Raw genomic sequence first — 17,082 nt, 5'->3', positions numbered from 1 at the left:
CAAGGCGTTCATCAACCAAGGTACAGCTGTATTAGGGAAAACATATAGAAAGAGGACCTTTGAAAGAACACCTTCAGAAGTCTTTGTTTGACGGGAGAAGTTGAGCTCCATATACAACATACAGTGGTACCTCAGGTTACCTATGCTACAGGTTACATACTCCGCTAACCCAGAAATAGTACCTTGGGTTAAGAACTTTGCTTCAGCATGAGAACAGAAATCGTGCTTCGATGGCGCGGCGGCAGCGGGAGGCCCCATTAGCTAAAGTGGTGCTTCAGGTTAAGAACGGATCTCCGGAATGAATTAAGTACTTAACCCAAGGTACCACTGTATATTTAAAGCACATAATTCCCGCCAAATATTCCAGCTTAACCTCATAGAGCTACAGTTCCCAGCAACCTTGACAAACTATAGTTCCCAGGATTCTTTTGGGGGAGTCATGTTCTTTAAATGTATGGTTGCGTATGCAGTCTTTAAGTATACAGTTCCTGCATCTGTGACTCTGCATCCTCCTCACAAAGATGGCTTTTGTCTTTAAGGCATCTCCCATGACCCTCTGTTGGTCTTCATATATGTAAATCTACCTCTTCTGCAGGACTGGTGACCAAAGCTTTGGAACTGGCTTCAAAATGAGCACCAGTCATCTTAAAAACATTTTTCAATCCTGTCTGTGAGCTTATATAGTCACTGGAATAATTCCATTCCAACGTAGAGGGAAATAAGGTATTTTTATTAGAGTTTGGGATTATATTGCTGCAGAACGCAGAAACAAATACTTGGGTAATGCTGTTGGTTGAAAGAACAAAGAAACATAAGATTTAATACTCCTTGCAAACAAAGCCATTCTAAGTACAAGCTTACATGTGTCCATCATGGTTATCGAAAGGAAGATCAAACACTAACTGATTGAAGAAGAATGAAGGAAAGCCTGGGAAAATAACACTCTACAGGGAGTGACCTAAGGAAGAATCAGTGAGGGAAGAACAGGCTGCCTCTCTACCACCTCAGTGGTTCAGATAACTTATTGCAAGTGCCATTGCTTTACTCTCAACCATCTTAGGCAACATATAAAAATGTTACATTAATACAAAATTACTAATCTATATATAAAAATCAATATTCAATCATTTTCCTTCTGACACCCTGCCTCTCGGCCTCTAGGTCCTCACCCAGAAAGAAATTCCAAAGAAATTCTATACTATTTGCATATTTTAGGCTGCTTTTATCCATGTTTTTAGTGTTCAGATTTTGGAAGGTTCTTTTGAGTTTCATTTTTTGAAAAAAGGAACAAATAAATAAATAATAATAATAATAATAATAATAATAATAATAATAATAATAATAATGATGGAGCTCAGTGGTGTCTGCTCTTAACTGGCAGCAGTTCTCCAGGGTTCCAGACTCCTAGCCTTACCTGGAGATAATCATTATCTTCATTTATTCGTATGCTGCCTTCCTATTTTTAAGCCATGCTCAAGGTGGCTTGCATCACCAAAGAATTTACATAAAAACGAAAACATAATAAACTTTTATGTAGTCATAAGTGAAGGAAAACATCTCAATAAGTGTGGCGTTCAGAGCTCACAAACTATTAACCCAAACACCACTAATCCGCTGCCACCAACCAGGTTCTCCCGGTAAATCACTTAGTCTCAGTCAGGTTCTTAAGTTAACAAAGAAGAGTGTAGTTTAGTGCAAACACAAATAAACTTGAACTGCATTCAAAACGTTGTTACTGTACCTTCTTAGTCTTATTTTATCCTGCCTCTCTTCTGCCTCCCCTCACACAAGAACCAACTGCACTAACTGTCTCTCTATTTCCAACTGTCTGTCAACTGCTTTCCCAACTGCCTTTCCCAACCAACCAACTCAAACCTCTGGCTAAGCCCTTTTATAAACAGGTAGGCTCAGCCTCTGGATTTTCTATTGGTCTACCTGTTAACTCTTTCTCTCCCCCTGTACAGACATTTTAAAAAGAACGGGCAAACGCCACAATAAGCATCAGGGCTGGCCTAAGACATTTTGGGACTTGAGTCAAACCCCAAAATGGGGCACCCCCCTTCCCCACCAGGGTGGGTGAAGATTGATATCAGGGACAAAGGGGGGTGGGGAGAAAGATGGACATTGGGATCTGCTGATTATATTACATATTATTTCGTATTGTTTTAATATGTATTCATGATGGGGCTTCTGCCTTTCTACAAAACCTTTTTTCCAATCAGAAGGTGGGATAAAAATATGTAAATAAATGAATAATTATGAAAGGTCATGGTGGTTTGATCTAAGGTTTCATTTCTATTCCACCTTCCCTTCAAATTTTATTTATGCATCAAATTTGCATGCTGTCCTTTATCTCAGGGTGGTTCAAAGCATAAAAATACAAGATAAGAACACAAAATGCAAAATAAAAAGAAGGACCAAACAAATGGATAACCCTCCTCGACCCCACTCCAAAGAACTTGAAGCCATGGGTGCAATTCAGTGTACAGCTACAGAGATTGTTCTGTCAGTGTAAGAATTTCTGCTCCCCTGCGGAACAATATCCCTTCTCCCACCCCCCAAACGCTGATCTGGGGGTTCTCTTAACACTCCAGGGTGTATTTGGGGGAGATGGGATAGGGCGGTTTTCCAGTAGCACAGAGCTTTCCAAACTTTTCATGTTGGCAACACTCTTTTTAGACACGCATCATTTCACGACACGGCAGCAATTCAGTTTTACAGTGCTACCTCGGGTTACATACGCTTCAGGTTACATACGCTTCAGGTTACAGACTCTGCTAACCCAGAAATATTACCTTGGGTTAAGAACTTTGCTTCAGGATGAGAACAGAAATCGTGCAGCGGCTGCGCAGGAGCAGCAGGAGGCCCCATTAGCTAAAGTGGTGCTTCAGGTTAAGAACAGTTTCAGGTTAAGAACAGACCTCCAGAATGAATTAAGTTCTTAACCTAAGGTACCACTGTACTAGCAAACCAGAGGTTAAACTAGCCCCTTTCCAGCTGACACAGTTTGGAAAGCTCTGCACTAGCAGAATGGGGTCATTGAATTCAGCCCAGTGTATATGTTTTGGTTTGCCTCTTTCCCCTGCACTTCATCGTTTTATCCTCACAACTTGTGTGAGTTGGGTTAGCTGAGAGGGAGTATTAGTGGCCCAAGTCAAGCTGTGAACTTCCTGACCGAGTGGGGGTGAGGACCCTGGCCTCTGACAGGTCCTTGTCTGGCTCCCTCTGTCATGACTAAAGTCTGAGGGCAGAAACTGGAAAGTGCTGGAAGATTCTAGAAGATTCATTTCTTATGCAAATATTGTTTTGAGTATCTCAAGGTCACGCTGTTCCAGACAGTAAAACAAGGGACTATGACATCCCTGTCACGATCCCCTCCCCCGTTACACCTGTGTAACGTGTTTCAAAATGCTAAGAGTTGTATTGATTGAAGCGCCCTTGGCATTCTGCTGCAACAGTACTTCCATTTCCTCTCCCCCAATCTGTTCCGGAAGGCCCCACCCTCAGGTAGGACAGGGTCTTAGGGCAGCCCTGGTCCCAACATCATCATGAGACACCCTTGCCATGCGCCCTCTGTCAGTGGCAGCAGGGGCACCCATGGGTTTTCCAATGGGGTGCAAAGTTAAAAGTTTCAAAGGAAGGAGCAAGCGAGTTTCTCTTACACCAGAATTGATAAAAATGGAGCCCATTGCTTTGACTTCATGTCTCAGCTTGTACAAATGCAACTGACTCTTTTTAAAAAAATGAAAGTGGGAATCTGGGGGTTATAGTTCATCCAGGGGAGCAATGGTTCTCCTCCCTGCTTCAGCGATATTTTATTGCTGTTTTGCAGTATTTAAAAAAAAAAATCCTTGCATTAGTGCTATTTGCTGCTGTGAGCACGATTCTGAGGAAAAATATCCTACAAAAATAACAGGTATGTTTCTGCCCGGTTTCGAACCGGGGACCTTTCGCGTGTGAGGCGAACATGATAACCACTACACTACAGAAACTGTGCCCTGCTCTGTGTCTTTGCTTCTTCCCCCAGCTGAAAACACGCCTTTATTGTGCAATTCCCCCAAGCTTGAGCGTAAGATCCCACCTCAGTAAGATCTTCACCTCCCTGGAGATGGATAGGGAGCAAAAAAACTTCACTTGCTAGGCCAGGCAGAACACTCTGTGGAGGTCCAGTCCCTCTGCAAATGCCTTTTCAATATAAACAACAACTCCTGTCTGGCAAACGGATTCCCTTACAGAAAATTGATTTAAGGGACTAAGGAAAAACTTGGCTATTTTAAAAGCTGTTTGGTTAAATATATTTCCTAGTCTGAGGTCCACACTACTTGTGCTGTGTCTAGAAAGCACGGGTCTGAGTAGTTTTCCCTTTGCCCCACTCCGTTCCAAGAGCAATAGCTTGGAACAAATATCAATCTGAGGAAAACTGGAATTGCTGTTCCCTCCGACTGAGTGCTAAAAAGCAGGTTTTCCGGGGGGGGGGGGGAGCTGAGGCACAAAAGGAAGTGTGGATAATCCCTCAATTGAAAATGTTGAGGTTCTTGACTGAAGCCCTTATGTTTTGTTTTTATTGTATTGCTGTGGTAATATGGTAGAAATATGGTACTAGGAAGAAAGGGACATATTCCTCCTAGTTTCTGACTGCGGACCTTGCACATGTGAGGTGAATGTCTCTTTTGGGAAGAAATACGGATTGAAATGGAATACAGTGGTACCTCAGGTTACATACGCTTCAGGTTACATACGCTTCAGGTTACAGACTCCGCTAACCCAGAAATATTACCTCGGGTTAATAACTTTGCTTCAGGATGAGAACAGAAATCGTACGGCAGCAGCGGGAGGCCCCATTAGCTAAAGTGGTGCTTCAGGTTAAGAACGGTTTCAGGTTAAGAACGGACCTCCGGAACGGATTAAGTTCTTAACCCGAGGTACCACTGTAAATTAATAAAAAGCAGGAGAAGGATTGCACCAGCTGGGACTCGAACCCAGGTCACAAGGTTGGGAACCTTGTATGATGCCTCTACACCACTGATGCAACTAGCAAAGATTTGCTTTCTACCCAGAGAAGGAAGCCTGCAGGAAAGTGTCCGGCAGCTCCCCAGATCTTCTCACGCGCAATATAAATGTGTAAATTTTGCCCTCAGGTTCTTGCTGTGCACCCCTTCTTGCCTGCTTGCATTTTCTTTTGCCAAAGTTTGTTTCCCTTTTTGTTCCCTTCAGTTGGTCCAGGCTTCCATTTTCTGTAAGAAGCCTCCTTGACCCTAATAGCTTCCTTGACTCTGCTCATCAACCACACTGGCATCCTCTAGGACTCGACAGTACCTTTCCTGATCTGGGGTACACATTCCAGCCGAGTTTTTTTATTATTGCCATTTTGAATAGCCCCCAAGGATTTTGGAGCGATGTGTCCCTCTCGACCTTCCCTTTACAAATACTTTCATTTCTGAGAAGCTGAAATGGGAGTAATGAAATTTGGAATCTCACATGGTGGCATGAAGAAGACCCTGGTGGTGCAGTTTTCAGGACTCGGTGCTCTAACAGGGTTAATTTCTGGCCAAGGAAAAGGCTTGCTCTCTCCTGGAAGTGAAGCTCTTGCAGCCGCACCGCCTTGTAGCCACGCTTGGGCTGGGTTTCTACAGAAAATGTGCTCAGGCATATGTCTATGTAGCCTTATTAGCGCAGTAGGCAGCCCGTCAGTCTCATAATCTGAAGGTCCTGAGTTCAAGCCTCAGAGAAGGCAGCTTGCAGTTCTCTTTGTTTTGCTTTTTTGTATTTTGCAAAGGGTGTGTAGACCTCTTCTCTCTGAGCAAAAGATTCAGCGGGAGGCTCTGGGTGTCAGTCTTGTGAATGTAGGGACAGGATTGTTGCTTCAGGTGTGAGAGGGTATGAGTGAAGGCCGAGGTAAGCCCCTGTGCGTGAGCAGAGCAAATTACACTTTGAAAAAAGAATAAGGCTCATCAGGTGAAGGAAGGGAGGGATGAGAAGCACCTTCACCATCTGTCCCTGATGGTCTAGTGGTCAGGATTTGGCGCTTTCACCGCCGCGGCCCGGGTTCGATTCCCGGTCAGGGAATCTTTTTGCCAGGGAGAAGGAGCAATGGCTTTGCTGTGGTTCGTGTTCTATAGGTCACATTGAGGGATTCAGAAATAAATTTGGTTAAAGGAGGCCTCTATCTTGCCATTCTTCCTGGTGGTCTAGTGGTTAGGACAGGGGTCTGCAACCTTTAAGACAAAAAGAGCCACTTGGACCCGTTTCCAAAGGAAAAAAACACCTGGGAGCTGCAAAACCATTGCGACATTTAAAACAAATATATCTCCAGAGCCGCGATCTGACAGCGGGCGGGAAGGTGACGTCGGGACGAACGCACGCACCGCCCCCTTGCAACGTCACAGCCAGTACAGCGCCCGCCACAGTGGGGAGTGTCGGGGCGCACAATGCGCCTCTTCCCCTCGCTAGTATCCGCCCCGGAGCCGCAGCAAAGGTGTAAAAGAGCCACATGCGGCTCTGGAGCCGCGGGTTGCAGACCCCTGGGTTAGGATTTGGTGCCCTCACTGCCAAGACCATGGCTTGATTCTCATTCAGAGGATGCTTTATTTTCTCTATTTTGAGGCTTTTTTATTAGTTGTTTTACACAGAGAAATAAAGCCGATCAACATCCCCCCTCCATTACTTCCATCACATACCTTCCACAATCAATTATCAGTTGCAAATGGACCCCTGTTCCATCACAAGAATTAATACAACCATCTCAGCAATTCTCACCAATCTTCTGCTGTAAAAGGTTAAAGGTGTGCCTATTTAGTATATATTGAGGCTCTAATTATCACTGACTGCAACATTTCTCTGATGAAAATAGGGGCATCCTAAGGAAATGAGGAAGATTCCGGGATAGAGGAGATAGATTTTTCCACCCAAAAAAGTGGGGGGGCTTTTAAAAAAATAATTTTTATTTTTATTGGAACTTTTTACAATGGTCCTGCGTGTTTCAATAAAATACACAGGAACAATAATAAAAGAGGGCAGGATCAGCCTCAGACAGCGTGGCCAATGCATCAGGAACGATGGTAGTTTGAGCCCAAAAACATCTGGAGGGCCACAGGCCTCCTTCCCCTGGTATAGAAGCTAAAGAAAAAGTAAATTAGGGGCACAGAGTAAATATTGTCCTTTACCTTTCTGACTCATTTCAAAAACTTAAAAGCAGTAAGCGCTGGGTTCCATCTTGGGTTAATACCATTAGTGGAACACTCATTAAAATCTCCACTACAGTGGTACCTTGGGTTAAGTACTTAATTCGTTCCAGAGGTCCGTTCTTAACCTGAAACTGTTCTTAACCTGAAGCACCACTTTAGCTAATGGGGCCTCCTGCTGCTGCCGTGCCGCCAGAGCACGATTTCTGTTCTCATCCTGTAGCAAAGGTCTTAACCCAAGGTACTAACCTGAAGCGTCTGTAACCTGAAGCGTATGTAACCCGAGGTACCACTGTATAATTAGACTCCTTAGGATGTGACCTCAGATAGTAATGCAGATTTTAATGCTATAGACCTTTTTCTGGGATGGGTATTTTTGCATAATTCCAGGAGTGGAGGAACCTGTAGTCCAGTGTTGTTGGACTCCAACTCCCATCAGCCGGAACCAGTATGATGGTCAGGCATGGTGGGACTAGCAGTAAAATAAAATAAAAAATATAGAGGGCCACAGGTTCCTGGTATCTGAGGAATTTTGGCTCAATTGTTAAACCACTCTGTGTAGCTCTCAGCAAACAAGCTACAGGTCCCATAATGCTTTGAGGGAAGAGATGATTGTTTCAAGTGGTATCATACTACTTTGACTGTATGGTATGTTTGTAACCTCTGACTCTGTGACAAGGATGGGGAGCCTGTAGCTTTGCAGGTGTTGCTGGACTACAAATGACATCATCCCTGGCCAATGGCCATACTGGCTGAGCCAAATGAGATTTGGGAGGGTGCCAACAACATATGTGGGGCTCAGGAGCCCAGTTATGTCACCCCTTGTCTGCAGAGCTGGCAGCCTCTCACCCTTTTTTGAACACTCTCCCTTGTGGATTGTTCCCTCAGCCTCCTCTCCTCTCCTTGGAAGTCCTCTGGGAAGCTTCTCCCCTGCCCCAAAGAGAGGTGCCTCTCAGAGACACAATTCCCTTCTGGAACTTATGGAATTGGCCCGTGAATCCACTGGATGACATTGCGGAAGAATGTTGCCTCAGGGGAGTGAGGAAAATTCTCAGGGATGATTCACACCCTGGCCGGCACTTTCTTGATCTCCTGCCCTTGGGCAGAAGATATAGAAGCATGATTGTTCGCACCAACAGGGTAAAGAACAGCTTCTATCTGTGGGCTGTTAGGCTGCTGAATGTAAAGATAACAACAGGTCAACTGACTTTCGGGTTTGGTGGGTGGGTGTCAGTAAACGAGGGGAATTAAGACTAAGAGAGCTGAGTGGGGGGTTGCTCATGTAATCTTACTGTATACAAGTTGTACATGTGACAATAAAGTATTTCAATTTCAATTATAGCCAGGGCTGTTGCAATAAACAGCTGTGCAAGCCTTTGGGAAGCAGAGACAAGAGAGGGCATCAGAGGAGGGAGGGAAAGAAGAGAGGGACAGAGGCCAGTGTTGCCTGTGGCACCCCTGACCATCATTCAAGGCACCCCAGGTGCCACAGCACCCTGGTTGAAAACCACTGGCCTACAGCACAAAGGTAAGAATTACATCCATTGCTTCTGACCCTGCCCACCATGGATATGCGGCCCTTGGAAGGTTGTGCACAATGGAATGCGGCCCTCGGGATGAAGACGCTTCCCCGCCCTCGCAAGGAACCTTTTATAATGTGAAGTTTCAGGTTTCGTGCATCAACCATTTCCAACATCCCGTTAAAGATGACCACACCTTCGTTGCTAATTTTTACATGACAGTTCTATGGTTTTCTTTATTTTTAAGGGAAACATTCTTTAAAAAAATTAAATTCTGCATTTGTACTTTGAGGGAATCATATTGCCTTTCGGCAGCTGAATGCCTCCTCCTCTCTGACAACTCTTAACATCCAGGGGGATTGGCTCCCACGTGGATTTTCTCATGTCTGCGCAGATCACTTCGATTAAGAAACCTCTGCTCACATGACGAACATTGATAGGGTCTCTCTCCTGTGTGGATTCTCCTGTGTATCAGAAGGTACCCTTTCTGAATGAAGCTCTTCCCGCAATCCGTGCACGTGTTTGGTTTCTCTCCCGTGTGGATCCTCTCGTGTGTCAGGAGGGACGAGCGCCGAGTAAAGCACTTCCCACACTGGGTGCACCTATAGGGGGTCTCGCCCGTGTGGGTCCTCCGGTGGATGACGAGCTGCAGTCTCCGGCTGAAGCTCTGCCCGCAGTCGGAGCAGCTGTACGGCTTTTCGCCTGTGTGGATTCTCTCGTGATTGATGAGGTTGCACCGGATGCTGAAGCGCCTCCCGCACTGTGCGCACTCGTAGGGCTTCTCTCCCGTGTGCATTCTCTTGTGCCTCACCAGTGTGGACTTCCGGTTGAAGCTCTTGCCACAGTCCAGGCATGTGTACGGCTTTTCTCCAGTGTGGGTCCTCTCGTGCACGACCAGGTTGGCCTTGCAGTTAGAAGTCTTCCCGCAATACAAGCATTTGTATGGCTTCTCGGCCATTTGCACGGCCTGGCTGAAGCTCCTGTCCTCGGACTGCTCTTTCTTTATCTTCAGCTTGACGATCTCCACCTGGAAGGGACTTTCATCTAAGCCGGCACCCACTTCATCGTAATGATAAGCCTGATTGGCTGCCTTCCCAGGATGGTTTTCCCAAGGACCTCCCGGCGCCGGGGGACTTCCTGGCATCAGCCCCATATCAAGCCCCTGGAAGAAATCCCCTTTGGCTCTTTCCAGGGATATTCCACAGAGGTCTGTCTGCTCAGGTCTTTCCAGCTGGAATGTCTCCTCTTCATTCTCCTGTTCTTGCCCATCACCTTCAAAGGGGGGGGGGAGGAGAGGAAAATCATGGCACAATAAGTACAGTCATACCTCGGGTTGAATTTGCTTCAGGTTGAACGCTTTCGGGTTGCGCTCAGCGGTGACCTGGAAGTAACAGAACGCGTTACTTCCGGGTTTCGCCACTCGCGCATGCGCAGACGGTCAAAATGATGTCATGTCCTTGCATGGAAGCAGTGAATCGTGATCTGCGCACGCACAGACGCGGGTTGCGTTCGCTTTAGGATGCGAACGGGACTCCAGAACGGATCCCATTCGTATCCAGAGGTACCACTGTAGAGGCTTGTAGAAATTCCCCATCCCTGTTCCATTACTTTCTGTCCCTCAGTTTTTAGAGGCACCCCCCCCCCAAGAATTCTGGGGAACATAGTTTGTTAAGGGTGCTCAGAACTGTAGCCTATTTTGTGCAGAGGAGAGCAACCAAGATGATCAAGAGTCTGGAAACAAACATTAAACGGGACAGTTAAAGAAGCTGGGTATTTTTAGACTGGAGAAGAGGAGGCTGAGAGGAGATAAGATAGCCATCTTCAGATATCTCAAGGGCTGTCATATGGAAGAGGGAGGAGGCTTGTTTCCTTCTGCTCTGGAGGGAAGGACTGGAACCAATGGCTTCAAGTCACAGGAAAGGAGATTCTGACTAAACACCGGGAAGAACTTTCTGAGAGTAAGAGCTGTTCAACAATGGAAGAGGGTGGACTCACCTTTGTTTGAGGTTTTAAAACAGAGGTTTAAAATGATTCCTGCATTGCAGGGGATTCAACCATATTTGTTTATTCATTTCATATTTATTTCATAAAATTTATACACCGCTTGACCTGTGGTTGAACTGTTTAATTATTATTTGCTGAAGTTTAATTTTACTGTTTGCTACAGCGGTACCTCCGGTTACGAACTGAATCCATTCCGGAGGTCTGTTCATAACCCAAAACCATTCTTAACCTGAGACGCGCTTTCACTAATGGTGCTTCCTGCTGCACACACGCCTCTGGCACACGATTTCCGCTCACATCCCAGGGCAAAGGGCGCAACCAGGAGAACTACGTCTGGGTTAGCGGAGCTCATAACCCAACGCATAACCCAGAAGCGTTCATAATCAGAGGTACCACTATATTAGATTCTGATGGATTGTTGAATGTTGCTTTGTTTGATATAAGTTGTTTGTTTTAAAGCTATTGTGACTTTTATATTGGATCAGATTTTTACAATTAATGTTTGATGTTTTATTTCGTTTTTATGTCTTGGAAGCTGCCAAGAGCGGCTTGGGCAACCCAGGCAGATGGGTGGGGTATAGATGTATTATTATTATTATTATTATTATTATTATTATTATTATTATTATTATTATTATTATTATATTTATTACTATTATTGACTGCAAAAAAGCACCTCTCAAAGATGACCCTTTGAGCCCCTTCCAACCCTACAATTCTATGATTCTGTGATGGTTTTGTTCTAACCCCATTGTAGGACACAGCATTTTTATTTGTGTTTTAACAACTAGCAATTAAAAGTCTTGTGAATTCTTACCGAAGAAATGGGATTCTCCATCACCCTCCTGCTTGGCTTCCATGGAAAGCTGCATCTTCCCGGGGGCCCAGGAGTCCTGTTCTGAATTAGGACTGCTGACAAATGAGCTTATTGACAACCCTGACTCCTGAAAAAAAAAGTGGACGATAACAAATTAAGCAGATGGCTTAATGACAAGGATATTGATAGGACATTGTGGTGCAGAAAAGTAAAAGAATGATAATTTACAGTGACATATTTGGAATTTATTTTGCAATGTTATTAAGGTTGTTTCAGGCTTCTATGTATATTCTCTCGCACATGTACATGGACAATGGCAGCTGTAGTTCATCCACATCTGGAGGGCCGAAGGTTCCTCACACTGGACGTAAGCAAACACATGTGGCCATCCCATCTATCTTGGGGCCAAACTAGATTATTTTATTTTTTAAAAACCCAGAGCTTGAGGAATTGCCGCATCCATTTCTCTGCCCCTCACGCCAATAGACGGCATCCCTGCCCTATTTTCTGGGTTCTCTCAGGGTTTCCCAAACCCTAAGACACTCACCTTTCCTTCCCACCCTTCCGACTTCAGGAGGAAATCTTCTGCCAGGACGACTGCCTCGCTGCAGGTCTCTGGGCCTTGTTCGCCGACCCAGCTCTGCATTTCCAGAGGCAAGATGCTCAGGAACTGCTCCAGAATCAGCACTTCCAGGATCTGGTCCTTGGAGCGTTTCTCTGGCTTCAGCCATTGGTGGCAAAGCTTCCACAGCTGCTTGCAAACGTCCCGGGGCCCCTCAGCCTCCTCATAGCAGAAGCGCCGAAAGCATTGGCGTTGCGTCTCTGAGTCAGCGGCGTCTTTGCTCACTGTCTCGTCCTTCCCTTTCCCTGAAGAATCCGGCCCTCTGCTGGGTTTCTGAGCTCCCCGGAGGCCCAGCACGGTTGCAGTTGCCCAGTCTGCTTTCGGCCATTGGCTGGCCCCAGTTATTTCCTTGAAGGAGGCCTGGAACTTCTTCGTGTCTGCCTCAGAGATGGGCTCAGGTAACCTGAGGTGCTTCCATCCTGAGCAAGGGGATTCCACCGTCTTCAGGAACTCCTGCTGCTGGTTTTCCCAACGCTCCTGCAAACCTTCCTCTGGCTCCTGCTTCACTTGTGCTGGGCCTTTGCTGGCCAGGAACTCCTTGATGGCCCCAACTTGGACAACCCGAGGCTCCCTTTCGCCTGTCTCCAGTTTCTCCCGGGATCCTGGTTCTGTTGGATCCTGCTCCTCCATTTTGATTTCTGGCTGGAGTTCCTGGGCTGAAAAGGAAATTCAGTTCTTGATCAAGGGCAAAGCATTAAGAACATAAGAAGAGTCGGCTGGATCCGGCCAGTGGCCCATCTAGTCCAGCATCCTGTTCCCCCATACAAGCAGGATTTGAGCCCAAGAGCCCTCTGCCCTAATATATTATTATTATTATTATTATTATTATTATTATTATTATTATTAAAGAGCCCTTTCCTCTGGGAATTTGACTAATCCTCTTTTTTATGCTTTTTATTTATTTTCCCACACAGCAAAAATTATACATTCCAAATAAAACACAAAAGAAACAACAAATTTCCAAATAAACCAATATATACAAATCCTTAAATTCCTAAAAGAGACTTCTATTGTTTAAGTTTTTTTCTTAATTCACAAATTCTTAATTTGTCCATATGACTTCCAACCTCCTCATTGAGGATCCATCCTTTCTCTTCTTATTATTATCACTGCTTCAGTATTCTTTATCTCCTTTCTTTCTTTTGTTTTGTCTCATGTATTCTTAATCTAACTTGCAGCTTGCGGAGTTTAGTCAAAACATATCCAGGTTTTCACTTGTGGACGATGTTTAATTAAATATTCTTTATAAATGCCCCATTCATTTTTATACCTTTGGGTTGGCTCTCTCCTAATTATCTCAGTTAATTTAGCTAATTCAATATTATTTTCTTTTAATGCCATCTAGGTGGGTGCCCATCACTGTCTCCTGTGGGAGCAAGTGCAATAGTTTAATTAAGCACTGCAGGGAAAAGTGCTTTCCTCCATCCTGAATCTTCCAGGGAGGAAGGTTGCAACCACCACAACACAATCCTTCACATCTCGCTACGATCTGCAGGGGAGACCTTGGTGGAGGTGCCACCACTGCGGACTGCCTGGTTGGCGGTGACTCAGGTGACATTCCCATTTGTGGAATGTCCTCACTAGTGAGGTGCACCATTCTCCTTCATTATTAGTGAAAAGCGTTTCTCTTTACCCAGTCATTTGATGGCTGAAAATATTAGTTTTGAGAGTTGGCGACTGCTTTTAGTTCTTAACTTTTTTTAAAGGCTGCTTTTTAACAGTTTCTAGAAGTTTTGATTGTATTGTTTTGGTACAGTGGTACCCTGGGTTACAGACGCTTCAGTTTACAGATTCTGATAACCCAGAAATAGTACCTCGGGTTAAGAATTTTGCTTCAGGATGAGAACAGAAATCGAGCAGCAGCAGCGCAGCAGCAGCGGGAGGCCCCATTAGCTAAAGTGGTGCTTCAGGTTAAGAACAGTTTCAGGTTAAGAACGGACCTCTGGAACGAATTAAGTTCTTAACCCTAGGTACCACTGTACTGACGTGTTTTCCACCCTGGGCACTTTAGGAGGAAGCTGTGGGATATAACTAATGAATAGAGAAATTGAAGTTCTGTTCAGAAGTAAGCCTCATTTAGGCTCCTGATATCTGTAAGTGAGAGTTGGACCATAAAGAAGACTGATCGCAGAAGAATTGATGCTTTTGAATTATGGTGCTGGAGGAGACTCTTGAGAGTCCCATGGACTGCAAGAAGATCAAACGTATCCATTCTTAAGGAAATCAGCCCTGAGTGCTTACTGGAAGGACAGATCCTGAAGCTGAGGCTCCAATACTTTGGCCACCTCATGAGAAGAGAAGACTCCCTGGAAAAGACCCTGATGTTGGGAAAGATGGAGGGCACAAGGAGAAGGGGACGAGAGAGGACGAGATGGTTGGATAGTGGTCTCGAAGCTACCAGCATGAGTTGGACCAAACTGGGGGGGGGGGGCAGTGGAAGACAGAAATGCCTGGCGTGCTCAGGTTCATGGGGTCACGAAGAGTTGGACACGACTAAACGACTAAACAACAATATCTGTAAGGCTGTTTCGCTCGTAAAGATGCACTTCTTTACTCTGACAGTCTAGGGCAGTTGTGTCCAAACTTTTTTCAAAGAGGGCCAGATTTGATGAAGTGAAGGGCAGTGAGGGCCAACCAAAGAGCCAACCAAAGTTGTTGACTTTTTTTAGGATTGAGATTTTTTTAGGGTTGAAGTTGTTGAGGGTTTTTTTAGGATTTTACCCCAGGAAATAAATTGCCATGGGGACTGGATTAAACCGACTGACGGGCCAGATTAGGCCCCCAAAACGGACTTTGGACACGCCTGGTCTAGTGGAAAGGGTCATGGAATAACAAGTAGAGTTGGAAGGGACCACAAGGGCCATGTGAGGGTCATGCAATGCAGGGATCTTTCACCCAACATGGGGCTCAAACCCACGACTCTGAGATTGAGAGTCTCATGCTCTACCAAGGTCGTAGCTCAGTGGTAAAGGTTCTTCATTCCTGCATTGAGGGGTTGGACTAGATGATCCTAAAGGTCCCTTCCAACTCTATGATTCTTTTTAATACCGTGCAATAACCACAGAAGAGTTGCCAACGCAAGAGAGTCAGCAACCCCAGAACTGACGCCAGTGTTTCCGCACAATCCTGTCCCATTCATGTGTGAAGTGGGAATGCAGTGGAGAACCTTATTTTAACACCCAAATTGGGTGTGTGTGAAACAGCCATCTTCCAAGCTGCAAGGATCGTCGAGGTAACGTGTGCGTGAAGCACTTTGTGCGCTCAGAACATGATATCATAATGTGCAGTTACTGCTATGCTTAAGGTTGTCAACTTTCCAGGCACCTCCGCTCCTGTGCTTTTAAATGGCAGGCAATGACGCTCGCCTGTGCCTCCATGCTGTTTTGATTTCTGCCACATTACATTGCTGTCAAAGGCAGAGGAGCAGGCCTGACTTGGTTCTCCTCTGGATAAGTTGGCAACCCTGGCTGCCAACTGACCTGTGGGAAACCAGCTTGGCCTGCTCCTGTGCCTTTAACAGCAGCCTGCCATTCAAGAATCAGCTATCTGCAGCAAGGGAGATAAATGCAGTTGCAAGCTGACTGCTTCACACCGAGCCCCTGGCAGAAGGCAGAAGGCATGCTGGCGACGGTAAAAGGGAAATCTGGGAACATCGCCCTCTGCAGCTTTCCCCCACGGCTCCTGATTTCTCTGGCATCTCCCTCTTAATTGTTTTTTCTCCTTCTTTCTGTCCAGCGCCTCTGGGGGGGTTAACTCACCCACTCCTTGAACCTTTGGCATTGTTGCAACCTCTGGGAAGAGATCTGCAGCCTCCAATGGCTCCATCCAAGAGGCAAAAACCCCTGGAGGGAAGAAGGAAGGTGGTGGATCAGGAAGGTGCCTCAGCTTAGGTCACAAGTTTGCATGCTCCTCTAGCCGGCACAGCTCTCTGTGTTTAACTCCTTCAGGGCAAAGGCACATAAAACAGTCAGGCATCCTAAAACATGAATGGGAGCAGAAGTTGCATATGAGTCCCTGGGTGACCTCTCCCCGCTCTGTCAATTTGATCTGTTTTGTCATGTTGCAGGATGCCTACTTAAAATGTCAACGTGGAATTGCTAGAATTGCGAGGTTTAGCCCTTTCTCTGGGACTTTAATAGTTAAATTAGGGAGAAGGGGAATGGTTCATTCTTGTCTCTCTTAACAGCGCATTCATGCTCATGCATGTGCATGCACAATAAGGCCCAGGCTGCTTTTCCACGGGCTGCAGCTGCTGAGACAGATTTGGAACTATTGACCTCACAGTGGCAGGGAAATGGACATTTCTCAGCAGTTCTGTAACCTCAAAGTGGGGGGGGGGGGCGAAAAACCGCTGGACTTTTCTGTCCATCTGTGAAGGTGGCCTGATTCATATGTAATGCAAAACCATGGTTCGCAAAACATTCTTTATAATTTGCTTAATGTGATCATTTGGACCTGGCACAACAGCTTAACCATGTTTTTATTAACATGACTGGGATAGCTCAGTTGGTAGAGCATAAGACTCTTAATCTCAGGGTTGCGGGTTCAAGCCCCACATTGGACAAAAGGATTCCTGCATTGCAAGGGGTTGGACTAGATGACCCTTGGTGCCCCTTCCAACTCCACAATTCTATTATTTGCAGGTGCAAACAGTATTGAAGGCAGGATGATGCATACCCACTCTGATACCACCATGAGCCCAAGGCTGCGTATACACCGTGTATTTATTTTGTTATTTTATTTCTGATAAAATTTATTTATCACTTCATTGAAAAGCACCCTGCACTGAGAACCCATACATTTAAAGCACCTCCCCCCCCCAAAAAAAATCCTGGGAACTGCATTTCGAACCTCACAGAACTACAACTCCCAGCACCCTTAACAAACTACAACTCCCAGGATTCCGGCGGCGGGGGAGGGGACGTGGAACGTGCTTGA

General features: G+C 45.6%; 1 protein-coding gene across 1 annotated transcript; it reads right to left on the bottom strand.

Moving 5' to 3' along the window:
• Nucleotides 1-8,906: 8,906 nt before the first annotated feature.
• LOC308580614 (uncharacterized protein) lies at nt 8,907-16,035 on the bottom strand. The gene is made up of 4 exons (XM_081182527.1): nt 15,903-16,035; nt 12,070-12,800; nt 11,523-11,649; nt 8,907-9,973 (listed from the first exon to the last, which is right to left on the bottom strand). Exons 1-4 carry the CDS (start codon nt 15,967-15,969, stop codon nt 9,045-9,047), a joined length of 1,854 nt encoding a protein of 617 aa, XP_081038653.1. The 5' UTR covers nt 15,970-16,035; the 3' UTR covers nt 8,907-9,044.
• Nucleotides 16,036-17,082: the final 1,047 nt, after the last annotated feature.

The sequence above is a fragment of the Podarcis bocagei genome (assembly GCF_964188305.1).
Source record: "Podarcis bocagei genome assembly, chromosome: 2".
Classification (NCBI taxonomy): domain Eukaryota; kingdom Metazoa; phylum Chordata; class Lepidosauria; order Squamata; family Lacertidae; genus Podarcis; species Podarcis bocagei.
Note: the sequence above shows the minus strand (reverse complement) of the source record. Positions and strands in the feature narration are given on the sequence as shown.

Excerpts from the sequence above, each read along its gene's own strand:
- LOC308580614 (XM_081182527.1), bottom strand. The coding sequence starts at position 15,969 with ATGGAGCCATTGGAGGCTGCAGATCTCTTCCCAGAGGTTGCAACAATG. Across the intron at positions 11,650-12,069 it reads CGGAAGGGTGGGAAGGAAAG|GAGTCAGGGTTGTCAATAAG; the intron begins GTGAGTGTCTTA and ends TTTTTTTTTCAG. Across the intron at positions 9,974-11,522 it reads TGGAGAATCCCATTTCTTCG|GTGATGGGCAAGAACAGGAG; the intron begins GTAAGAATTCAC and ends CCCCCTTTGAAG.